The 26,212-nt window shown below is 38.4% G+C and overlaps 3 protein-coding genes across 4 annotated transcripts; all 3 read left to right on the top strand.

Moving 5' to 3' along the window:
• Positions 1-616, top strand: LOC117792667. Its single transcript, XM_034632883.1, has 3 exons — positions 1-76; positions 134-314; positions 379-616. The coding sequence occupies exons 1-3, from the start codon at positions 1-3 to the stop codon at positions 614-616; spliced, it is 495 nt and encodes a 164-aa protein (XP_034488774.1).
• Positions 617-7,516: 6,900 nt separating this feature from the next.
• Positions 7,517-9,530, top strand: LOC117791301 (degenerin del-1). 2 transcript variants are annotated; one of them, XM_034631011.1, is made up of 6 exons: positions 7,517-7,611; positions 7,662-7,831; positions 7,871-8,095; positions 8,167-8,341; positions 8,401-9,078; positions 9,142-9,530. In XM_034631011.1, the coding sequence occupies exons 2-6, from the start codon at positions 7,707-7,709 to the stop codon at positions 9,280-9,282; spliced, it is 1,344 nt and encodes a 447-aa protein (XP_034486902.1). In that variant the 5' UTR covers positions 7,517-7,611; positions 7,662-7,706; the 3' UTR covers positions 9,283-9,530. The 2 variants fall into 2 exon arrangements, with proteins under 2 accessions (XP_034486902.1, XP_034486900.1); XM_034631009.1 differs by having other exon boundaries at positions 8,401-9,083.
• A 1,747-nt stretch (positions 9,531-11,277) lies between these two features.
• Positions 11,278-11,883, top strand: LOC117792666. Its single transcript, XM_034632882.1, has one exon. The coding sequence runs from the start codon at positions 11,278-11,280 to the stop codon at positions 11,881-11,883; it is 606 nt and encodes a 201-aa protein (XP_034488773.1).
• Positions 11,884-26,212: the final 14,329 nt, after the last annotated feature.

The following is a 26,212-nucleotide window of genomic DNA, read 5'->3' as shown; positions in this document are numbered from 1 at the left end:
ATGGATTCCAGAGCATATGCAGGAGAATCAGATAAACCACAAGCTTTGAATAAATACAATAATAGATATGATTCAGGTAAGTTGTTTTCATATACCCACAATCAGTTCAACGAGAACAAACATGTCTATGCAGCACTTGTTGATAAGGACGTGCTGTGTATTATCATTGATTACGATGCCAATCAAGGCTACCTGCGACGTGATACTGAGCTCTTTGCCAAAGTGATCAGCTACCTCATATTTCTGGCCAACGCCCATTTGCTGCAGCGGCCTGCAAATGATTTGGCCATTTTTGGCTACTCCAGTCGCTCCGTGTAAGTAGTAGGAATATTGAAAAATGTATTCAGAGCCCGGATCCAGGTTGAGGTCTGCTTGCAGCAACTATATATATCCAGAGGAATGCTATGGCACGGTCTTCTTCAATGACTCGAGCGAGTTGTTGTTCGAGGAATTAAATGAGATGAGAGGCGAGTCCGAGTCCGAGTCCGAGTCGGAGAACCCGAGAATAAAGCAGTCTTCCACAAGTCTCCTTTCTGGCACTATTAGCAAGGCTTTGGCCTATGTAAGAGTGAAGCACGTAAAGCGTTGCAAGTTAATGCAAGGATACTCATCGTGAGTGGTTCGAAGGAGCCGCGTGTTCAAAGCACAAATATGCACATGAATGTGTTTCCAGTCGCTGCTAAAATGGGCGTGGCCATCGATGTGTGCGCCCTGGAGCTGGACACATCGTATCTAATGCGGCAGGCAACCAAAATAACCGGTGGCTTTTATTTTGGCACCAGCGATTTTGATGCTCTCGGCATGAAATTGCTCTGTCTGTTTCTAATGCCGCCCCAGGGACGACACCATCTCAATTATCCAAGGCAACCGCCAACGGATCTTCGTGCCACTTGCAACTGCCACAACAAGTTCATTGAAATTGAATTGCCTGCAGCAGCTGTGAGTTGAAGCTGACCTTCTGACTCCTGACACACCAATTTGCCCTACTTCCGAGTAAGTACTCGATAACTAATCGATAACGAAATCAAATGTAATGTTCATCATGTATGCTTGCAGCATTGTCTTTAAGCCACCAAAGAAAATGTAGTTGTATATCGATAGAAGATCCGCGGATCAGGCCAAGCGACAGTTGGCTAGAGCCAAGAAGCTGGAGCAAGTGATATAAGAAACAATTTCCCATTGCTTAGATACAACCACATGAATACACAGGCACCACACGTGCACGCCACATAAATTTGCAGATTTCTCTGACACTGACACTGACACTGACACTCACGCGGATGTCGCCATTTTGTGAAATCTTCATTAAATCAACTTTCAGGCGATTGCACAGAGTACGCACTCCGACAACGTCGCTGCTCAAGTTCCCGCATACTTTACGACGAGCCGCAAAAGCAAATGTTTTTCCATTATTCTTTTCCCCCTTCCTTTTTCTTATCCCTGTTGCTGTTGTTGTTGTTGTTTTTCATTAAAATTTACGCATTATCGCATAAATACTTATGTATATGCCAGAGAGGTTGCCCGGTCACCCCCGGGACTCGCTCTATTGCGGAGTTTGGCCAATTTTTGCCAATTAACAGACTCGCAATCTCACGTACATCGGCCATGCGTTTGTCGCGATTGCGTTTCAGGCTCTGCTCTTGCCTGGCTTTCAATTTCGCGTCGCCTTTTTATGGTTTTACGGCCAGCCAGCGTTGCCATATCGCTATGCTCAGCACTGAGGGCTGAGGGCTCTGAGGGCTCTGAGAGCGCTCATACTCGTATCAGTCGCAGTCGTTAAAATGCTTGTCATAATTCCACTTATATGCGTGTGACATTTAGCCGGCAATAGCGATGGCCATTCAAGATTCGCATCGGGACGCACTGGAGCACAACATTTATGGGGTGATATCGTACGCTTGAGCTGGGCGTGTGGCATGCCACCACCCAGTGGCAATTATTTTAAACTGTTTGCTGTCTGTAAACAAAGTGGCTTCGCCACTTCTGCACAGTGCTTGCAAATACCATTTTCCCGGATAACTTTAAGTTTCTTGCATAATACTTCTGAAATTCAAATTTTTATTAAAGTTGTATTTAATTTTTTTTTCTTAATAATTTTATTCATTTGTTAATGCCAAGATTATTTAAGACCACTGTGCGCACGGGATTCGTCACAAGTAAGCCGCTTGGTCTGCATATTTCAATTTATTTTTCACACTCGGTAATTTCCTTTGTTTGAATTTTGCCTGGGCGAACAGTGCGTATGCGTAATGCAATGGTATTTTTTTTTTGGTTCGGCATGCCAAATATTTGCGCGGCTCTGAGCCATAACCTTGTCAGCCAAGTCAGCCAGCCAGGCAGTCAGGCACTCAGCAGCTGGCAATTGTCAATGGCGTTGGCGTCGCAGTCGACGCCGCAGTCGGCGCTGTCGTTGGCGTTGGCGTTGCTGGCGCACGTTTCGATTTGCAGTCAATGAATGTGCTCGTAAGTTGTGTAACACTTTTTGCACTTGCATTTGGCTTTGACTTTTTAATTTGCATTTCGTGTTGGCGACCACCCACACAGCTTCCACTGTCTTGACTCCTTGGCTGACTCAGTTCAGTTTCCATTCATAAAGTGTGAACAAGCAGCGAAAAGTTGCTCAGGTGTTGACTGCCGCATTTGGTTTACAAAGTGCAAGGCAATCAATGTTATTTTTGGCAAAAGTTCAAGCGAAAGACGTGCAGCTTCCGCTGTTACCGCTCTCTTCTAGCTTCATGCACCTCGTCGATGTAGTTGAGCATAGGTAAATTCAATTGGGCGTTGTAAAATCTATTTTTGTTAATTACATACCGAGCACTTTGCTTAAGCGACAAAACATTTATCAACGCTGCATTGTGCTTGCTTTTATTGCTTGTTAATTGTCGAGGTGAAATACAAAAAGAGCACCGCCCACAGACACGCCTATGCCATGCACCTGCTCGACCACAGACTACGATCCACGGACCTCCACCCGGACATAGGCCTCGGCCTGGGAGTGGGTCTGTTGGCATTACTGGAAATGTAATCAGAGTGGAAGCACTTGGTGGTCAGCTCCGGACATTGCAGCTCCTGCACCAGCACCTCCTGTGACTCTCTGCAGTATTGTGCATATTAGAGATGCGTGTATTTCGTGTCACGACTATCGAATGTAACTCACTTCCTTACCTTACCAAATCAATTGTGATTAAAGTTATTTTAGGCAACAAGTCTCTCAACAATTGGACTATGATGAAGTTGTGCACTCACGAGCTGCTCACACTCTCATCTCTAATGCAAATATTTGTCGACCGAGGTTGTTATTACCTGCCTAAGGGCAACTGTTCTGGTCTAAGCTGTGGGCGTGGCAAAATTCGTTGTAAACGCAACACATTGCACACTTGTTTGTTCTGTGTGCTGTGTGCTCCCCAAAATGGTGACAAATAACTTCAAAAGGCTTCTCTGTATATCTGTGTGTATGTCCTTGACTGCATCCTTGTATCTATACAAGTCGTAGTCGCACTCGTAGCTGTGGCTGTATTCTGTGCGTTATGAGATTTATGCGGCATGACAGGAAGCTTTTGATTAATTGAACTTTAATGAAAAGATTTATGTGGCTGGCAATATTAAATCAGGCAACTGTTTCGGGCTTGGTTTGGTGTTGGTTTTGGTTTTGGATTCCAGCTAATTGCTTTAATTACTTTTCCCAGCACATTTTGGTTACTCTTCAGAACACATGAGTCCAAATTGATTTTATAATCATGTTAATTAACTGTCATTAAGCCCAACAATTATTGACTTTGATTTAAATATTCACTATAGTTGTAAATAACAATAGATATAATTATTATACATATGCCACGCTAATAACTTTTATGTTAACAATTTTGTTAAATTTACAAATATAACAACTTTGCAAAAAATCTCCATAAATTGAATTTTTTCAAAATCAAATTGATATACTGCCATTCATATTAGCAAATGAATTATGTAGAGACTACGATTGATTGAGTTGGCTTTAAAAGCATTTGGAGCATATATCATCTATCAGTTGAGTATCGAATGTGCCAAGTCTAATTAATTATTCGGAACGCAAGTTAGAAATGCATCGTTAGCTCGTGTTATAACTCATTCAATATAATCGCTTGTGAATGACAATTCTATAACTCATTACGCGAATGTGCGAGCATGCTCCACATTAAACAATGACTTGGACAAACCATAGAAATACTCACACTCTTACTCGCATCTAATTGATATTCTTCAGCGATAATCATGGAAATTTATGCGACAATATGTAAAATATTTCTTTCGACGGCGTCATCCTCATTGTTTCTTCAAGCGCTAACAACAAATTGCAATTGCTGCAGTTTCTGCATATTAATTTTCATAGCGTTGCCGACGTCAACAATATTGTTGTTGCTGCTGGCACGAGCTGCAGTTGTCGTTGTGGTAGTTGCTGTTGCCGTTGCCGTTGCCACTGCTTCTGGCTGTGGCAGCCACTTGAGCGCCACAACTGACAACTGTAACAATGCACTTTCAAATGATAATTGTTACAACTTTTATCGCTGATATTGCTAACAACTGTTGCCGCTGTTGTTGCCACAGCAGCAGCATTGTGGTCTGCCTTTGGTTTGCAGTTGTTATTGTTATTATTATTGCATTGTTATTGGCCTTTTATTGCATCTACTTGCCTCCACAGTTTCTTGTCTTTTTCTGTTTTCACCGGCAACCGCCTTAGATCGCTTTAATGCTTTAAGCCAGCCTCCAGTTGCAGCATCAGACATGCAAAACAGTTCGATCTGCCCTCCCCCCTGTCCCCCAGTCACCCAGTCCCCTTGTCACCCAGTTCCCCTGTCACCAGGCATTAGGAGAACCCATTTGGTCTGGCAATTGTTTACGTGCTGTTGACAACGGGCCCTACAAATGTTCATCATAGATTTTGTTTGCTATTTGGTTTTGGCTTCTAGTTGTTGCTGCTTTTGTTGTTGTTGTTAGTAAGTTTTAGTTTTTTTTTTCTTTTTTTTTTCATTTGTTTGTTGCTCTTCAAACTTTAAGCGACATTGTTGCAATATTGTCAGCGCATGTTCAAACAAAAACAGCAACATTTTGTTTGCAAAAGCATGCCGGTCTGCCTACTGATAGCTGGGGAGTGAAGAGTGGGAGTGAGAGTGGGGAGAGGGCGTTGCATGTGGCAAGGGGCATGGGGCATGGCCCTAGCTAACGACAGCAGCCGCTGCCACTGTCGGTGTCGCCTCCGCCCCGTTGTTTAGACGACAAAACGTGGCACTTGAACACGATTTTTTGTTGTTTATTTTCTTTTTTCATTGATATATTTTTGTGTTTTCTTTTTTTTTTTTGGCTTTTGTTTTGCGGTTGTCATTTTGTTGTGGCTCACGTTTGTTGTTTGTGGCTGTATATTTATTATATTTGGTCATTCATGTTTTACCTATATCATTTTGATTTTTATTGATTTTCGATTTTGTTTATTGCGGCTGCCCTTTTTTGGTTAGTTTCGCTGGCCAAAATGAATTTCATTTATTACTCTGGATGAAATGTTTGCAAATTATGTGAGTTCAACTCGGGGGCACACACTCAGCAAACATTTGCTTAAATGGTCATGAGTTAAAGGATTTTTTGTTCAAAAAGTTTTTTAATAATTTTTTCGTTATGGAATGTGGCACGAGCTAATAACCACGTTTGGTATTTATGCTTATAAACTTTAACCATCATTTTAAAGTTTAAGCTTATATAATTGTCAATTTATTTCCTTCTTCTGATTTAGCGGTAAATGTTTCTTGTGACTAAATGGTCTGTAAAATGTAAATAATATTTATTCATTTCAGCTGGTTAATTTCGTATGCATGGCGCTTAGCGGATGCCAACTAATTGACACCTAACATGCCTTGAAGTATTTTCAAGTTAATTGTGTGTCGACATCACAGCAGCAATTGCATGGGCCAACAGCTTCCTCTCGGTAACCCCCCACGAATCCTATTGGCCCGATAGAGCTAACATAGCTACCTCTATTCATACACATGTTAGTATTTAAATTGCCATGTCGTTTGTCTTTGTTGCTGCTGTTTGTTTTTGTTTGTTGTTGTTGTTTCTGTTGTCAATGCTGCTATTGCAGCGTTGCGTTTGACATTTTGTCGATACACCTGCAACATTTTTGGTGTGGTGCCCCACGCACGGAGTGAGCTCCATGCTCCATGCAAATAAACAAAAATAAAATCAGTCTAAAAACACAAGCAAATATGTGATCAACTTCCAGCAGACCGGAAAGTGTAGTGAGGTTCTCGACATAACTCTGATAGCGTAACTGACCACAACAACAATAAACTAACCCTCGTTTCAAGTTGTAATATTCAGAATGTGAAGAGATATTCTGATTTTTGAGAGCAAAATTAAATTTACAGCTGAAGCTCAGTTTAGTTACTTTCTTAACGTATATTTAGCTTTGGCTTTTAATTTGTTTAAAAATTCAAATTGTAACTGTGACAAATTTTTATTAATTGTTCTTGCATAAATTTAATTACAATATTCTTAGCTGCCATTTTAAATGTTTCACTTCAGTTTCTTGTGGACTTTTAAGTGCGAAAGCCGGCTTTGTAAATAATTAAATAATTTTATTGAAAATTGCAGGTACTTTAACAATCACTAAGCTTAAATTTCCATAAAATAATGCTAAATAACTGATGCACTGCTTGACGGACTCATTGTCAGACTAGTTGACGGAATGATAGACTATGACATTTATATAGCGAAATTAACAGTAATTGTTTTATTTAAATTAAATATATTTGACAAAAGATTGCACAAAACTTGTTCATCATTTGTAAAATACGTTGCGTCACTTGAAATACAGTCAGTACAAATATACTTTTGTTAGTTTTAGAACTACAGGGTATTAAAAACTGCACAGCTATGCGATGCGTGCATTATTATTGTTGGAGCGTGATTACGTAAACAATTTTCCTGCATGTCTGGCCGCATAAATAATTAAAACGCCGCCATTAGTTTTGCATGAAGCTCGCATGTTGTCAAATGGGCGGCACTTGAAATTTCAATAAGCACTCTAATTGTTTTTAAGTGTTTTCCACAGCGCAAATGAGTCGTAATTGCTTAATTCTAATTTAACGTCAAGTTCTGAACACCAATAACATGTTGAGTTCATTTTACGTTGCACGTTGCACGTTGCAACGCGTCCCAGCACGTTCTGTGTGGGTGTTATTTCTCTGAGTGTATGAATGGGTCGCTTATTCACTCGTTTGCCCCAGCAATAGCTTACTGCATGTGCTAGCAGCTCACCTGCCTAACCAGCCCAATTGAGCAGGAGTTGGCATTGGAAACTTTATGAATAATGCACTGAAAGTTGACACAGGTGCCAAAAATTACAGATACTTTTTACACACATTATTTATAGAAGTTTTTTTTATCGAATCAAATATACATATGGTGTTGAAATCTAATTGTAAAAACAATTTCGTTCTAAGCTCTCAAGCCATAAAATAGAATAAAATTTTTGTGAATAGCAAGTTGACAAATATGTCGCCTGTATTTAAGCCGCCAGTTCAGAGTGAGAGAAAGGGAGACGGGACTGTCATTAATACAGTTATTTCCAATGCATATTTTGTATGTATATATAATGCCTGCACAAATCAGTAGCTCAATTCAGTATTCAGTTGACTTGCGATCGAAATATTAGCAAAAATTAAGCAGACCTGGAAATGCCGTTGACGAATAGGAATAACGGTCGGTCATGGCGTGATAAGTTCATGGGATTTGTGGACTACTTAAAGGAATACTGCTCAAACTGTAGCCTTGTCGGATTTTCCTACATAGCCAATCACAAGTGAGTGTATATGGGAATAGTTATTCACTTTCAGAACAGATTGCACTTTTCAGAACGCATCTTTTGGCTATTGTGTGTGATTTTGTCTGTCGTTGGAGTCTCCTATCTGATCAGCGAGTATCAGCGAGATTTCTCCACAAGAGCTGTGAGTGTTATCTATGAGAGTATATCATCTTTTGCGCCAATCAGGTTTCCATCCATCAGCGTTTGTCAACTTCCTCCAAAATATGACTTTGGAGGTGGCTTTGAGGAATATATTCAGAGGTATTTTGTAATCTTAGATAATGATTATTGTTCAATGACAAGCAAAGAACGTTTGTTTCTTATGGATACAGCTTGGGAACAGGCATGGGTGAGGATTACAACTTTGACGTTCATTCCCATATGGTTTTCATATTGTTCCCTGATCGATATTCTCCCAACACAATACAGAAGAGATGTAAGCCATACGAAAGCTGTGAGGAGTGTGCTAAATGTCCAAAGAAAGATTTTCGACAGTTAGCCTTGCGGGTAAAAAGATTATAATATCTTTAAGATGGCTTAAAATGAGACTTCTTTTCTATTCACAGCTAGGATTGAATTGTAGTGGTATCTTTAATAAATGTAGCCTCTCGGGTAAATCTTTTGATTGCTGTCAATACTTCCTTCCAATGGTGACTCCTTCCGGGACCTGCTTCTTGCTCAACTCGCTGCAAAATAACGAACATGGATCGAAACATTGGTTGCCGACAACTTTGGAACGAAATAACCCACCAGAGTTCCACATGTACCTAAAAAGAGCGGCGATCTTGAGTTTGTTCAACGAGGAGGATTTACCCACATTGTCGTTGCCAGCTGTCACTACGAGTGCCACATTGGGAATCCACAAGATATTTAAATTTTACACAGAAGCATTGGTAAATGATCCAGAAATCGTTGACATCAAGCCCGAAGCTCGGGATTGCTATTTTCCCGATGAGGTGCCCTCATGGAGCGTACACAAGGCATACAGTTTCAGCGCCTGCATCAGCGACTGCACCAGATTGGCTCAGTTTGATAAATGCAATTGCTCTCTCTTCATCTTCAACCCCTTCAACGATGAGCGCTATCCCGACTGCGACTATGATGGCCTGTTGTGCCTGGAGCGACATGGAGTGGTCAAACCAAACATTGCATGGATGATGAAGTACCGACATCCGGTTGCGAAGTGTGAATGCTTGCCTGCCTGCACCGAATCCAATATCCAAGCCATCTATTCAAATGAGCAAGTTGAGTGAGTTGAACTCTATAACACTACCATAACATCTTCTGGAGGATTCTATTATTTTCAGATATCCCGGAGCAAAAGACGCCAATATAACTGTATCGATGACAATGTGGCCCGAGTATCAGCTTCGCCGGGTTGCGTTACGCACCAAACTGGATATTGTTGTAACTATTGGTGGCATTCTAGGTCTCTTTCTCGGTGCTAGTATCCTTAGTGCTATTGAGTTTTTCTACTACTTTACGATTCGTGCAGCAAACACTCTGCAAATGTCAAATAGGAATGTAAAGAGGCGAGCTTGAGTAAGCCGATTTTAATTAAACGAGATGGAAACGATATATAAATATATTTAATATACTTACGCACACTGATAAGAAGTGTCAGAGATTTACACAAATTTGTCACCCATAAAATTATCCATCGAATTAAAGCTAATAAATTAATAAAACAATTAAATGTTTTTGTTTACTTTCAAATTAATGTTAAGGTAGGACACAGTCATAATAAAAATAATTGTTTAAATTGTAATAGTCTTGAAATTATATTATAATATTGATATATGGACTATATATTCAGCTTACTTACGTCTCCGGCCAATATGTGGTCGAGTGACTGCAATGCGCATTAAAAATGCAAACTTGGCATAGTGTTCTCCCGAGGCAAGAATACGGCTAAGGATTGTAAGTAAATTCAAGTGTGAGCAGAAAATCAATGTAACCCAGCAATTGCTGAGTCAGCGGCTGCAATGACTTCATTTGTATCTAGATTCTTGTTTCTATATCTCCACTGGACAGCGGTCTGTCGCTTTGTCCTAATAGTATTAATAGAAATTTCAAATGAAGAACGTAAAATCGAAGCATTCATTTGTGTTGCTTTCATCACATTTTTGTGTTAACAAAACACTTGTTAATAATTTAAATGTTTTTTTAGCTAAAATCACTCCCTTATCCTTTCTATTTTAGAGTTATAGAGCTTAACTTTAGCACGATGATTTTATATAGGTAGTAAAATACTCTAATTATTCCAGTGTCTAGCAAGTTTAACTTAAGTTTGAATGGCAAAATATTCACTTGATTGAGATAGTAAACATACATAATTATATATGTATATGTGTATATATGTATGTGTGTGAACTAAGATTTCCGTCCTTTTTGTGTTTGTTCATATAATTTAGTTTTATCGTAGAGTTGGAAAATGAACGCATGTTCAGACTCATAAATTAATAACCTGCACAACTGTAGGTGTGCACACTGATATAATTAACAGCATTTTGTATTCAGCGCCTGCTACAAATACATTTACACTTTGACCTTATCGTGTTGACAATTCTACTCTCAGATACTATATTTATTCGTATATAATTCAGGCATAATCCAAGAGCAAAATTTAGTAGACAGTTGAATTTTGATCGACATATTAAACCATTGTCCAGATATGGAACAGCAAATGGCGAATGGAAACGACGGTCGGTCTTGGCGGAACATGGCTAAAATGATTGTGGACCATACCAAGGAATACTGCGCAAATTGTAGCCTGGTCGGCTTTTCTTATATTGCAAACCACAAGCAAGTATAGTATAGGTTTGAGAATGCCACAGATATTTATTGGGATTTATAATAGATTGCACTTTACTGAGCGCATCTTTTGGCTGATTTGTATAATTTTATCGGTCATGGGTGTCTCTCTTCTAATCAGCCAGTATCAGCGTGATTTTTCCACAAGTGCTGTAAGTGTTGTCTATGAGAGTACATCTCCATTTGCGTCGATTCAATATCCAAGTATCAGCGTATGTCAGCTTCCCTCTGATGTGGGAAATAAACTCTTGAATTATGTGCATAGGTTGGTTCAACACTTGTTGTTTACGATAATATTAAAAAAACATATACTTTCCCTTCTCAGCTTGGGTAGGGATTCCACTGACTTAAAAGTGCGCGATCATTTGGCATTTATAATATTCCCAGAGCGATATGCGATGAATAAATTGACGGAAAACTGCCATACAACAAATATTTGTGACGACTGTGCAAAATGTCCACTGAATGGTTATCGTCAGTTATCGTCATGGGTGAGTTTTCTTGTTTGCTTAATGGGGTAATATGATCAGAATCTCTTCTTTTATCAGTTTGGCTTAAATTGTTCTGATATATTCAATGAGTGCAGTTTCTCGGGTAAATCATTTGATTGTTGCCAGTATTTCCTTCCGATGTGGACCCCGTACGGTCGTTGTTTCCTGCTCAACTCGCTGCAAAACAATAATCGTAAATCGGAGCATTGGTTACCGGCCAGTATCGACCGGAGTGATAACTCAGAGCTTAAACTGGTAGTGAATCAGTCAGTACGGGTGGACATACTAAATGAGGAGGATTTGCCAAATCCATCGCTGCCCTCTGTGAATTTCTTATCTGGTTTAGGAACGATAAAAACCATTAAATTTTACACAGAGGCATTGGTTAATGATCCAGACATTAAAGACTTTTCACCAGAGGCTCGCGATTGCTACTTTCCTAATGAGGTGCCGCCAAGGAGCGTATTTAAGGCGTATAGCTACAGTGCCTGTATCACCGACTGCACCCGAATCCATCAAATGGATCGATGCAACTGTTCCCTCTACCACTATAATCCCTTCAACGATCAACGCTTTCCCGACTGTGACTACGAAGGCTATCTATGTGTGGAGCGGCTAGGACTTATAAGTTCGGATTTGCAAATGATGAAAAGGAATAAACATACTATGTCTTCTTGCGAATGCTTGCCCTCCTGCACGGAAGCCGACTTGAAGAATATATATTCGTACGAAGAACACGAGTGAGTTACAAGCAAAAAGGCATCACGTTTGATCTTGTATTTTAGCAATTCGGTGACATTTTCAGTGTTCCCGGATCAACGAAACTCACCATACGTATATCAATGTCTATGTGGCCTGCATATCAGTTTCGCCGCCAGTCGCTTCGCAACAAAATGGATATTGTTGTATCCTTGGGTGGCATAATGGGGCTCTTTCTTGGTGCCAGCATCCTAAGTGTTATAGAGTTAATCTACTACTTTACAATTCGTGCGGTTAACAACCTGCGGATGAATACCAGAAATGCGGACAGGCCATTTGTGTGAGCAAAGTATGTCTCAATTGGAGATAGATACATGACGCGTCGTTAACAAAATAATTAAAAATGCATAGCACAAAAGCTTGATCTATATAACTTAAGTTTTTACCTTTAATTTAAATAGAATTTATTTATTAATTAACATGAATTTTTTTTTTAAATTTTTCTTTCAACAAATAATAAAATGTATTAATACGGAATCAATATTATTATTTTAAAAGGCTGCGCATTAAAAATGCAGTCCGTTCATACAATTCTCTCGTAAATAAAGAAATTGGTTCTGTCCAAGAGTGAGAATAAAATCAATGAAACTCACAAATTACTAAGTCGGTCAGAGTCAGAAATACAATGACTTAATTTTTTATATTTTGTATTTAAGGCTCTCCATCGGACAGTTACCTTTTGCCTTGTTGTAGGCTTACAAGGAATTTAATTTGCTGTATTTAAAGTATCTATGTTAGGTGCATTAACAATAAAAAAAAATGGGAAGACAGAGAAAAAGTGGAAACATTAATTTTAGTTACTTTCATCCCATTTTGGGACATCAAAAACAATGTCTAATTACTAACGCCACGAAATAGTTGAATGTTTTGGATGAAATAACATAAATATTAAAATCATTACACTTTGTCATATAAAAGTTTATAAATTATGAGGGTAACTATTATTATAAGACTTGCTACCTTACCCAACCAGATTGTAAATTGCAGGGTAGACAATTGTTGAAAAAGAAACAGGAATTTTCAACATTAAAAGTTTTCTCAAAGCCACAAAGTCATAAATAATAATCTCGCCTTTTCATTTTTTATATGCTCTGTTTTGTTTTTTTTATTATTTTTATTTGTGTTATTCTTTGCCATTTGGCTGGAGATTCCATTTCATTTCATTTTCCTTTTCGCTTGGCCCTTTGCTTGTGCGCATTCACAGTCTTATTCATATTCATTTTGCATTTGCACTCGCTTTTGAAGGTGTTGGCGTATTTATGCCGGAAATCCCTCTTATTCACTCAAAATGTTGTTCTACAAAAGGGAAAATTAAACAAAAAAAAAAAAAGGAAACGCAGAGAAAGTCTAACTGGAAAAAGGAACAAAAACTATGAAGGGCAACAAAGTGAGGTCCAGCTCAACTTTTTTGGGATGTGTTGTCAACTTTGTAAAGTTGTTGCTCCTGTTGTACTTGTCTCCCTATCATTTATCAAGCTCAGCGAAAAAAAAGAGAACATTTTTGTCATGTTTAACTGTCAGAGTGCGCATTTAGTCATTACTTACATTTTGCTAGCCCGTTCTGTCTTTCTCTCTCTCTCTCTCCTTATCTCTCTCTTTCACTTGTCAGTCACTTGGCTTGTCATACACATGCAAATGCAGCTGACACAGACACATACACACACCTATGCACGTCACATACTTGAAAAATTTAATTAAAAGTTGCCATGCGAGTCTGCGGCTGAAATTTGCTTTCATTTTCATTTTCGTTTTCGTTTCCGTTTCTATTTTTGATTCGCTTTCGCTCGGCAATTAGCATAACGCTTAAAACTATGCAACACATTAATGAAACGCCCCATTGCAATGCATTGCCATTTATCAAACTCGGACAGGCATCGCGAATGTTAATTATTTCGCTTTATTATTCAAGCGTCATTCCCATAAGCATTCTTCGCTGTGATTAGCTTGACACTGAGATATGAGCATGGAATGTTGCCAATAGACTGGTCACGACCTACGTTACCATAAATTAGGATCAACTGAAACAAAATATAAGAGCTAAAATGTAATAGAACAATTACAAGTTGCAGTCTAATTTCAACTTTTCCAACAGCAATTTCATATTGAATTTTATGTAATTAGAATTCATATACATTTTCATATTAAATCAAGCATTGACTTCATTGTGCGTTGTAACGCCTTAAGGAGTATTTCAATTGCATTTGAAAACCGAACGTAAGAGACAGAGCTGGGAAAGGTAGATTGAAATGGAGAGTAAGCAATTGCAATGGAAATTGGGAATTGGCAAAGAAGTCCTCGTGCTGGGCAAATGTAAATGCCAATAAGAAACGGAAACTGTTTTTCAATTACCTTTTTCGCACGCACGTTTGCTTAGCATTTTACCTTTGTGCGAGACTTTCAGCTGCCGATGCCATCATTGCAGCCCTTCTATACGCTTCTCAAACCCATTGCCTTATTTAAAGCACTTTGAACGCGTTAGGTACCAAGTGTTAATTAATAAAAAATAGCCTACTTGTGGATAATTAACTGATTTGTGGCTCAAATATGTCATTATAGTCACAAAATCATGTGAATGGTATCTTGGAAGGGTTTATCTGACATATCAATGACTTGAACTCTGCGTTAATGAACAAGAAATCAAAAAATTTTAAGTGATTTTTAATGACATCCCTATCAGCAAGCGCTTAGAGTAATTATATAATTTGAGAAAATCTTTGTTACAACACAATTAATCTTAGACATAGGATAATTTTGAAAGGGAATCTAAATGTCGTCCTTCGTCTTAATAAACATTTCTTAGCCCACGCCGTTTTCTTCTTTCGTTTTCCTCTCATTTCAATGCATGACTGTTGCAATTCTTTTATATACATATGTGTGAGTGTATGATGGTGTTTGTGCGTTGTACGTATACTAAGTGTATGTAGTTAGCAGTTTTTCAATCAACTTGCCACACACACTCACTGTGAAAGAGGGAGGGCGAATCAGATACAACAGCAGCCCAGTTTGTGTTAACAATTGCCTTTTGCAGCACTTTTTAAATTTCCTCTAAGCGGAAATCTATTTAAATTGAATTCTATTCTTTGCCTGGCAATTCATGCTGAGAAGATGCGCTTTGAGTTTGAGTCTGAGAATGATGCTTCTTCTTCTATTTCTTCATCTTTTGCATCTGCAGTGTGAAAAGTTTTCACAGCGCACTTCACGCATTGGGAATTATATTAAATCCTTGGCTGGCATTTCCATTTCAATGGATAATCATTACGAGTATAGCTACAGACGGCACTAACTGATGTCCTTGTTGTTGCCATTGCTGCAATTGTTGTTATGACAGCAGCCAGTTTGTTGCTTATACACACAGACATATGGGAAAAATCATATAGATATTTATGCATATTATGCATTTTTCACACATTAATGCAGCATTTGATTGTGTTTGCCAGCTGCATTGTAGGTGTAAATACTTGCCTGTGGCATCTCACATTGTTGTGCAACAGCTCGTATGAGTAATATTTATTCACGCTCAGCTTTTGTCTGCCCTGCTGCTCATAGAAACACACACACAGAGCAGAAGCAAGTGCAGTCAAGTCGAGTGAAGCATTCAACATATGCCAGGCATAAACATAAGCAGGAAATTCATTTTTCATTTGTTTGCGCAAAGTTCTGAGTTCTGAGCTGCCATAAAGATGCTGCATGAATATTCATCATGCACCAGCGTGACCGAGCAGCGCACTTATTATGCTCAAATTAAGGAACCGTTTTCGGGGCTTATATGAATACGAATATCTTTATGAAGGTCCCTAACCCTGGCCCAGCCTAGTCAAAAAGGAGCTCTGCAAGTGCCAAAAGAAAATTTGAAATTCCAACTAGCAGAAGTTGACTGCGAAATAAGCAAAAAAAAAATGCAATGCAATTTTCTCTAGCAGACAGTTCGACGGCCTTTCCCAAGCGTGTAGAGCGCCATAAAACATCAGCTGATTAACGCACGGCATTTTTCAGATTTATGCCTTCAAAATTGTTGCTCACACACTTACACACATGTAAACAGGGTCTTCAGTGCAACTAAGTTATTTTGGCAACTATTTTGTGGACTCATCCCTCTATGTATAGCAAAATAGCTGAATACTAGTTCTTGGCTCTATTTGGGGTCAGAGAGTTTAATGGATTTAGCAAATAATAAAACGAATGACTGACTTTTAAATCCCTTCTAGTATATTTTGGCTCAAAAAAAACAATAAACGACTCAAAAAAGGACATTTTTCTCTCTAGAGAGATCAAACCGTTTGCCGTTCTTAGAAAATTGAATATCTTTAAAGCATTAGTATATATTCAGATTTACATCCATACTATATAGGTGAATATATATTTCTCCTGTTGGGAGTCTAATTAATAGCTTCCTTTACAGCTTACCTTACCCAAATACAAATGAAAAACGAAAACGAGCAGTCAGTCGGAGTGAAGCGAAATCTTATCGTCCGACTATTAACGCAACAATCCCAAAAAGCCAAGGTAAGGCCAAGTGAGCGAACACTTGGCCAATGCTGGTGACTGTCGGCGTTATCAGCAAGAGTCCTGGCCCATCATCAGCAGCAGGTTGTAAACTACAAGGGAGAGCGATTCAAATCCAAACGAAATAACCACGACAAATGTTTGCACGTGCTTACCGTGTGCCATAAACCAGAGTAAAGAGACAAGCGACAGGCGGAGAGAAGACCACGCAAATCCCTAGCAGGCGACATGCTACTTCAGTCGACAGTCGACAGTCAACAGACTACAGGCTATATTGGCCAATGTGGTCCTGGCATTTAAGTTGCGCAAAAAGTTGAGCGCATGAATATAAACGCAAAAGTGGTTTTTAGGCCTTAAATTGGTTGTCCAATTTATGCGTTCCCTCGGGTAAAGGCCAGACGAGACAAGCAGAGACCAGACCAGGAGCACAAGTACCCAATGAAAAAGTAGCTAGTGATATTGGTTATCCCCTTTCTCCACTATCTCCCATTTCATCCGAACTCTTTGCTTCCCACATCTTATTGCCTCTTGAGTTGGTAACAAGTAAGCAACATTTCTCATGGCCAGCCTGCTGATAGCTTCCATGGTCGACGATGTCTGCTGCGATGCGTTTACAAAACTTTTGGGATTAGAAATGATTTCTTATGGTTTTTTTTTACTCCAGACCAGTTTCTGCCTGCCATTGCCTTTTGATTTATGCTGACATCCTGTGGTTGCTGTAGCTGCTGCTTTCGCGCTGACGTTCGATTGCCGTGCCCAAGTGCACGCCTCAATGGTCAGGTGGTTGGCCGGCAAAAACCTAACCAAACATTTCTTGGCAAACACTTGGCCATTTTTCATGGGGTTCATTTCATTTGAGTTGCTTTTTATTGCCAGTCAAGCAGTCGCAGTCACAGTGGTTCCAACTCATAAGTAAATTAAATAAATCATTAACAAATCAGTGTAACATATTTTTGATATTTCAATAGCTTAAGCTACTTAACTAATCTCATCTAAAGTAAATGCAAACTGTAGCTAAATTATGAATAGTTTGAAATAATAATTTTTCACAATTAGATTATCATGAATATTTTTAATATTTTTATTAATATTAAATTTTTATAAATCTTAAAATGCGAATATATTCAAGTTTATTTCACTGTGCGCTGAAGTTCCAGCTTAGTTTTACGGGGCGTTTGCTGGCACTGGGAATTTGTCACACAACAACGCTGGTGGAAGGGCAAGTCAAAATGGCGACCGGATGTGGGCAACATTGTTGCCACTCACAAGTTGAAGCAGTTCTTGTTGTTGTTGTTGTCAATCGTAACCGCATTACATGTCAATTACCGTATACTAAACTGTAAGAGCGCTTATGCCAAGTGCGTCCTGTATATGGCGCCTGCCTTTTCCATTCGATATAATAGTCTCTTTTCACTTTGAAGTTTTTTACAAACACATTCACACATATACACACACATACACACACATTTACTCACACTATCGCATACAGGATGAAATAAATTTGTGGCACATGGGTTTAATTTATGGCGCTCGCAGCTATTTTGGCTGCCAAAGCGGAAGTGGTGCTGTCAATAAGGATTGGCAGTCAGCATGCGGACAGAGCGTGCAAGTCAGTTTTGGGTTTGCTGCTGAAATTCTTCGTGTTATTCTCTCTTTTTCTTGATTTTGTTGGCATTGCCCTTTTCATAGAGATTGACAAATGCGTAAGTGTTGGTGACTTTTAAAAAATGTTTAAGCTGCACAAAAAGTGAAATGAAACTTTGAGTGGGGGCACCAGTAAATGCTTGGCTCACTGAACAGGTTGGAAGGATCGCATATATCAAATATATGGGAGAGTTTATGTTTGTGTGCGTGCGGTTTGCCGGCAAAAAAAAACCGTAAATAATGCGCAAAATTTGTTAAAAGGACAAGTGTAATAAATCCTTTCAATGGCACACAATTTCTTGATAACTTTTTAGTGTCGAATACTTTGTAGTTTGGGGCTAGAAGGGCTAACGGGAAGGAAGGTTCAGTATAAATTAAAATTTATATCTGATGTTATTTGCTGCTGGCTTCCTTAACAAATTCATACCAGTTATGATATGTGATTTGAGTGATGGCTGCTAAATGTGCAATTTCCGCTTTAGCAAACGCAATCGTTATCTCACTACTGACATAAAACGAAGTAAAGTACCATAAAATAATTGATGAGCTCTTTGCCAGCTCTTGAAGTCCTTTTAGAATTTTTTATTTAGCCAAGTTTTCGTTTTTATTCTCCTATGAACTGAGCATCGCAAGTATGCTTCGAAGTACTTACTTCTTTAGTTTTATGTATGGTCTGCAGTTTTAAAAAGATTTTTATATCTACGACGATGGCGAGTTGAAAATGCTAAAGCAGAAATAAATCTCAAGAAACTGGGAACATTTTAAAATAATTGAGTTAATTTATCGTAACTTCACAGTGTAAAGCAGACATATTGAATATCCTATATACCTGCATCAAATTCTCTATTACTAAATTTTTATATTTCCCTTTATTGTTATAATAAATAAAGGTAAGTCAAAGCAGCTTTAGCTACTTATCTTTATTCCTAATTAATAATATAATATTTACATAATTTTCCAAGTTTTTCTGTCTCTCATTTACAGTATGTCAGTAATTCCGTGAGTCAGTTAGGAAACTAGGAAATAATGCAACTACAGGAAAGACGCCAATTTCACTCAACGTTCGACACTGTCCGTCAAAGTCACGGCTCGTTCAGTGTTCATTCGCAGCCAAAGCACATCGAGGGTCAGTCACAGGTAGAAGGTGGCAGGTGGAAGGTGACATGTGAGCTGGAGCTTGAATTGGCGCATGCAATTTGCGTATTTGGTCAAAAAATATGAGGTTTTTATGTCAGGAGCTACAAAATTTGAGGGCGAACTTGGTCAACTAACTAACTGACTGTCTAATGCATAATTTGTCTGAACTTTTATGTGGACTTAGATGGGACTAGGGCAGCTTAACACCCGAGATATAGTTACCATGCCTTTCATGGCTTAGATTGCTACGGCTTTGGCCAGGTGCGGTAAGCCAGACAAAACTTTTGCATTGAATTCATTGCATTTTGTGGCTTGAGTCGTGGATGTGTTCATTTGATTTGAGTGCGAATGTGAATGTGAATGTGAATGAGACAGGCACAGGCCACGACCAAAGCCAGAAAATGGCATAAAAGTTTCCATATGAACTTTTAGGGAGCAGGGTATTAAAAACTGTTAACCGTAAATCCAACAGCTGAGTTGGAAGACGAGTGCGGAGTGTGTGTGAGTGTCAGATGGAAGCCACAACGTGCCTTAATTTATGCGTATTTAATAGAGTTTTTATTGTTGTTTGCAGTTTGCAGACACAACGGCAATCAAACCCAAGTTTTGTGTCTTTAGTACGAGGTTTTATTGAATATTTATGCGATGTCTTCGTGCATTTACAGAAGCCAGAATTAGTCAAGGAGTTTCAGATTGTGCATTCAAAAGTTTTTGATAAGCTTGGATATACACATTTATTCCTTCTGTTGCTTGAATGACAAAATGAATTGCAAAATGTTACACAATTTCATAAGCAATAATAACTGAAGGTTTATACTTTGATTCTGTATATGCTTCCATTAAAATGATCCATTAAATTGCTCGTTGATTTGATTACAGCTATTCACAAAACTTTCTAAACTTTTCACATTTATATTTAAGCTTACAATATTTAATTGAAAATTCCACAATGCAGAATAAGTAGACCCAACAATGATGTTCTCATTATGTCTCCTTCGCTGAGCCCCTTCCATTGGACGGATGCAGGAAGGGCACATTGCTGAAAATTACGAAAATGCTTTGGAAAAATTAAATTTTCTTTAGCGCAAATATTTGAAACTAATTATGCCCAATAGAGCGTGTGTTGAACACTCTCGGTTCACATTTTGGTTGGCACGTAGCACTTCCGTTCGTGATTTACAAGCCAAGAGTTGTTTTGGATGTTACTCTACACATCCGCCACAGGGGAAAGCAAAGGTGATGATGTTGTAGCAGATCTAGCTTCAGCTTCACCTACAACAACAACGACAACGACAACGACAATGCTGAGGGTATTAAGTTTAAACATTAGACGTAGTTGGAAATGGGAGCCAGGACGCAGGTTATAAACAAAATACGCGTGACTTCCTTTTGGATCCATTAAAGCGGCATATCCGGTTGCGCAAAGAGTCCATATGAGCATGCTCCAATGTGTGTGAACAGGTGTGTGTGTGTGTGTGTGCATGTTGTGCTGTTGAATGATGAGCAGCCGAGCAAATTACCAACGCCGACAATAGCTGGCAGTCAGGCAGCTCCGGAAAATGGATTTAAATTGTTGATTAGTGCCGTCAACGATGAAGGCAAAAACGGCAACTTGAGCTCAAAATGGCGGCACCTGTATAGCGCTTTCTACCTGTGTGTGTGAAGGCTTTCCCTGTGTCTGTACGCGTGTATGGGTGATTTTGAAAAATAATCATGATAATGACAGGCATTGTTATGAAAATTGTAATGCACCAAAGCAAACGGCACTAAAACTACAGCAACACAAAACACAAAAGTAATTTGTGCTGCAGCTTTCTGTCTCACTCTTTTTTGCTCCCTCTATCTCTCTCTCTTTCTTCTTCCTTCGTGACCCTGACAACAGCACTTATGCCACGCATTATGCTTAAGCTTTATGTTACTTACGCACTTAAAAACTGGCGCGTATTGTTTTGTTTTGTATTTATACCCTGCAAAGTGTTTGTCAGGAATATACCCAATTTGTGCTGCAGTCCAGTGACTCTAAAATATATTCTAAATCGAAGAAGTGTACTACAACTGCAATATTGTAATAAAGTAAATGAAAAGAAAAGTTAAATATTAAAAAGTTAAAGATCGGTAAAAGAAAATCTAGAATGCTTATATATTCCAGACTTATTTACAGAGCAGCTGTTAGCATGGCTGCCTATTAAAGACTAGTCACAGTTGCTTGCTTTTGTTTTGTTCCTCATTTTGAAAATTTCATGAACTCTGAGTTAAGCTGAATTGTGAAAATGTGTGAAAAGGTAGCAGTCGTATTTTGCTTATAAGGTAATCCTGTTTTGAGGGCAATTTAAAGGAGGCACAAAGATCAAAGGTCGGCGAGGGAAGGCAGGGCAGTGCTAAGCAAATTGTGCCAAAAATGAATTATTAGCGTTCAAATGTACGAAATGAAAAATGTTGGCAGACGAACGTTTGTGTAAATTGCAACAACAAAAACCAAGTAACCAGCCAACCAACCAATCTTTCATGCACTTTGTTAAGAAAAATGGCTGTGAGAAATGAAAATTTAACTGTAATGACTTGGATTCTCTGCATATTCAAATACCCTAAAAAAAAGGCCTGTTTTGCCATATTACTTATAAAAAAAAACCTTCTACAATATAATTGGAAATGAAAAATATTTTTTTTAAATAATAAGTTTTAAGAAAAATATATAATAAATTGTTTGTTATGGCATGCTATATTCATGCAAAAGGTTCCGAAAGCAACATTCAAACAACAAAAAGAAACAACATGGAACATTGTAGTGTACAATACGTAGAGATTCGTTACTCTCTTCGTATAAGGTACAATAATGTACAAATTTCTGACAGAAACAAATGAAAATACTGATGATGTCATTTACTAAATTGAATTTTAACAAAATGCGTGCACACACACAAACGCGTTCATGTACTTAAGCAATTGCTACACAGATACGCACACACACGAACACATGGAGGCGTGCAGACTCTTTGGCTTGGTTTTGACATAATTTCCAATTTGAAAGCAAATTGCATGCATTTTAAATCCTGCATTGAATATGAAACTACAGTAACACGAATAACAACAACACCTAAAAGTATGCAATACAATGAACTCAAAGCTATTATATGCAACATTTTCATTGCATACTTTAGGGGCACAAGCAAATTAGCGCTAGAAGGCCGACTCAATTGCCTTGTCCGCTGATGAAGTTGCAACCAATTTCCTCTATCTAGCCTCACCTACATATATATATATAGCTCGCTCTCTCTCTCATTTCTCTTTTCATTTTTCTTAAATTGTAAGAGCTACACTCAATATAATAAGCGGCAATTAAAGTGAAAAAATACTGGGAAATTTTCGAAAGAGAGCGTCAGACACAATTCGCTCGTTTCGCCGCAATTTCCTGCTTTGATTTGGTTCGTGGATTGCCGCGCTGTGCCGTGCCGTCTACTCTAGTTCCTGTTTCTGGTTTCTGTGTCAGTCGGTTAGCAGTCAATGTGCGCGGCTGTCGGCTGTCGGCTTATGGCTGTTGGTCGTCGTCGTTGCCGACGCCTCTTGCCTGCAAATTAAAATGATTCACGCCGCACACTTTGCTGATGCTCGTCTCGTCTTGTTTTAGTTGTTGTTGGGCTGAAACTGTCGCATATTAATGACACTCTAGGCAAATGTGTCATTTTGACATTTTAACAGTCTGTCATGCAGTCACTGTAACCACACCATTTATATATGTATAATGTACATAAATAAATGTATTGTTTATATATTTGTGCTCACATAAACATACATTTTGGGCTAGAGGCTGCAGCTGTATCCTTGCCACATGTAGAGCGAAGAAAAAAAAAAAAACAAATGGCGCCGGCAACTTAAATTTGTGCCATTTGCTTATCACACCCACACATACACACATGCCAGCTGACAGTTTTGTGGCGCACAGATTTGTCATGCATGGATTTATGTTTATGTTTCTGCATAGTTTTGGCTGACATTTTCCTATTTTTTCTGTTCATTTCCTACACAGCTGACAGCAGCATGTAATTGTTGGCAAAATGGATTAAAAAGGCATTTGTCAAGTGTTTGGGCAAGTTCCCTCACCCTCACTCCACAATACATTTAATTAAATTCACATTTAAACAAATGAAACCAAACAACGACTCATAAAGTTTGCTTTGTTATTTGAATACAAATCCGTGAAATTGAAGAACAATTGTCACTAAACTGATTTACTTTGCTTAACATAAACTAAGTTCACAGGTTGAAATCACTTGAAAAAATCACACATATATATTAAGATTTTATATAAAATTTTGCAAAAGAAAAAAAGAAAATTTAATTTTTTAAATGTAATTAAGTTACCTTTTAATTAAACGCAATTGAGAAGTAATTTTAGTATAGTTTTGCACATATAATTCAAGTTACAAACATTTAATAATATACACGTATATATATTATGTCGATTTATTTGGATTTCCACAGCTTTACAGAGCTTTGTTTGTCATTATTATAATTCACTTAGCAATTCTAGCACATCTTTTGTTCTTGAGCAAAGCAGACAACCAAGGCAGGACACCCAACACACTTTGCTCAACTCTTTAGAAATAAAGCCCATTGCCGAAAAACTTGAGCAGCTGTTTCATTTTTGGGTCCGAGGACCGCAAGTGTTGCCGATATTTTGGGGCTATGGCTTATCGCTAATTGTGGCGCACGAAGGGTACACAAAGGTCTAGAGACCTTTCATGTTAATTGCTCTCCTTGCTCAGCTACTTGCGGTCTACAAAAATTATGCACTCGGCAGCTTTTCAGGCTTCGAGGCATCAGGTTTCGGTTTCGGTTTTGGGTTCGGTTTTCGGTTTTCGTTTTTCAGTATTCTGTCTTCGGTTTTCGGCGCCTTCTTAATTCGAAATTAATTTTAGCCTTTATCAGAAGGTGGACTGAGTTTTCTTTATCTGACTAATTAATTTATGCAGAGGAAATTTTGGGCATGGCACGCTAATGCGTATTAGTTATAAATTCATAACTTTTGAATTAGTGTCTCTGTATACTTTGAGGACCAGGTTTAGCGTTGACAAATTTTAAAAATTATTTCACTTGAGTATCGTTGTTGCTGTTGCTCCTTTTGCTGGGGTGTTGTTGGTGTCGTTGGCTTTGTTGTTTGCTGGCAAAGTGCAACAATATAATAAGGGCGCCAAAAGGCAAATAAAAACAAAGGGCAAAAAGAAAATCGAAGAAACCAACAAAATACAAAATGTACAGCACAAAACAAACAGCAAAAAGCACAAACAGAAAAAAAAAAAAAAAGAACGAAATGAAGGACACAAAACTAACTAACTGAACAGACGCCAGGACGATAACTCAGCGCCCAGCCGTGCCCGGCAGCATAAGCTGCCACCTGGTTGGGTCAGCGGGTGGTTGAGTGGCTGCCTCATGGGTTGCGTTGGGTTGGGGCATGCCAGACCGCCACTTTGTTTGCGGAAAGTGCCAAAACACTAATTTACTTTTTTCCTACTTTGAATCTCGCTCTCTTCCTACGTACGTACGTACGTATATGTCTGAATGTGTGTGATTGTGTGTATAGCGGGCAATAGGCAGACTAGTTTTCAACGCTGCACTTCACAGCCCACCTTTGCCTAGTTGCCTCCATTTCGTTGTTGGTTCCGCTTTGGCTCGATTATAAAACGCAGATGTGCCCGAGCACAGCAAATACACTTGGGTCGCAATTCCCGTCCTCATCGTCATCGTCAACGCTCTCAAAGAGCTGTCGGGGAGGGACAAAACAAAAAAAGAGGCAGTCGAAAATTGCCCAGACAAGGCAAAAGGCGTTCAGCTGTGAGAGGAGGCCTGAACTGAGACTTTATGCGTATGTTGTCGCAGCCATTGACAAGGGACAATTTCTTATCGTTTCCCTTTTTACCTTAACTTCAACACTTGAAAGTTGGGTATATTAGCGAGTCTAACAGAAAATAATACTACTTATGAATAGGGTATGACTTAGTCCAACACAATCGTGTATTCCACGACATACTTTCTTGTATTCATCTCTTACATTTTTTAAGCTTTGTACTCTTCGCCGGAATGTGTTTACAAGCTTTAACAAAAATGGAAGTCGCGACGCAGGCAACTACAATACTTAAAATTGTTGAGATGCCATAAATGGCCGTTGATGGTGCGGTAGACGTACAGAGGATGTGTAGGGAATGCTGTGGAATGGGTAAGAGTTGGTTAGCACTTTCATTTTCCATGGTCGGGGTATCAATTAAGTACATCAGTTATTTAATTGTGCTTATTGAGTTGGAAGTTCATATAATTGAAATATTTGAATTTAGTTTATCATTCTACGTCTACGATTAGTTCAGTTCAAAATATTTAAGGATCAAAATTACGAGCTCATAAGAAAAATTATGAATGATCTGTCTATTTGATTTCATAAAATATTTTTTTTTCACCAATTTCGAGTTAAATATTTTATTTTACGGGTAATTCTAAGAACAATCGTACTCCCTTTAAATCCCAATTAGAGAATTGTGTTATTGCCCCTTCTTTCAAAATATCTCAGGTTTTCTTTTTTGTGAGCAGCTGAGCCTTTTTTATTTATGTTTTTTGTATTCTTATTTTTTTCCTTCTATATCTTCAAAAAAATCAGCACGCTCTTGTCTGACAGGCATTAAATTCATTAAAATTTCATTCACATTTTCAACAAAATGCATATTTAAAATTCTAATAAAGGCAAAGCAAATGTTTTTTCTGAACGCAAAAATTTTTCGTTACCAGCTACAAAGATGGAAACCGGCGCTCAACATAGATAACAATTAGGACTAGCAGACAAAAACAAAAAACCAAGAAAAACAAATAAGAATTTGACTAGACCAGAGCCATTGACTACTGGATACCCTGCATCCATGAATAAAGCATAAGACTCCAATAAAATATCGACTATTTTAGACAAATTAACTATATATTTATATTAAATTTTCCTAGTTCATATACAAGTATAAAATAAAAAAATAATATGAATATATATAATTGCTTA

The sequence above is a fragment of the Drosophila innubila genome, assembly GCF_004354385.1.
Source record: "Drosophila innubila isolate TH190305 chromosome 3R unlocalized genomic scaffold, UK_Dinn_1.0 2_E_3R, whole genome shotgun sequence".
Lineage (NCBI taxonomy): Eukaryota > Metazoa > Arthropoda > Insecta > Diptera > Drosophilidae > Drosophila > Drosophila innubila.
This window is presented reverse-complemented; position numbering and strand designations above follow the sequence as displayed.

Coding starts and splice junctions, on each gene's coding strand:
- LOC117791301 (XM_034631009.1), top strand. CDS start 7,707: ATGCCGTTGACGAATAGGAATAACGGTCGGTCATGGCGTGATAAGTTC. Junction 7,832..7,870: donor TCCTACATAGCCAATCACAA/GTGAGTGTATAT, acceptor CTTTCAGAACAG/ATTGCACTTTTCAGAACGCA. Junction 8,342..8,400: donor TTCGACAGTTAGCCTTGCGG/GTAAAAAGATTA, acceptor TTCTATTCACAG/CTAGGATTGAATTGTAGTGG.
- LOC117792667 (XM_034632883.1), top strand. CDS start 1: ATGGATTCCAGAGCATATGCAGGAGAATCAGATAAACCACAAGCTTTG. Junction 77..133: donor CAATAATAGATATGATTCAG/GTAAGTTGTTTT, acceptor ATGTCTATGCAG/CACTTGTTGATAAGGACGTG. Junction 315..378: donor GGCTACTCCAGTCGCTCCGT/GTAAGTAGTAGG, acceptor GTCTGCTTGCAG/CAACTATATATATCCAGAGG.
- LOC117792666 (XM_034632882.1), top strand. CDS start 11,278: ATGTGGACCCCGTACGGTCGTTGTTTCCTGCTCAACTCGCTGCAAAAC.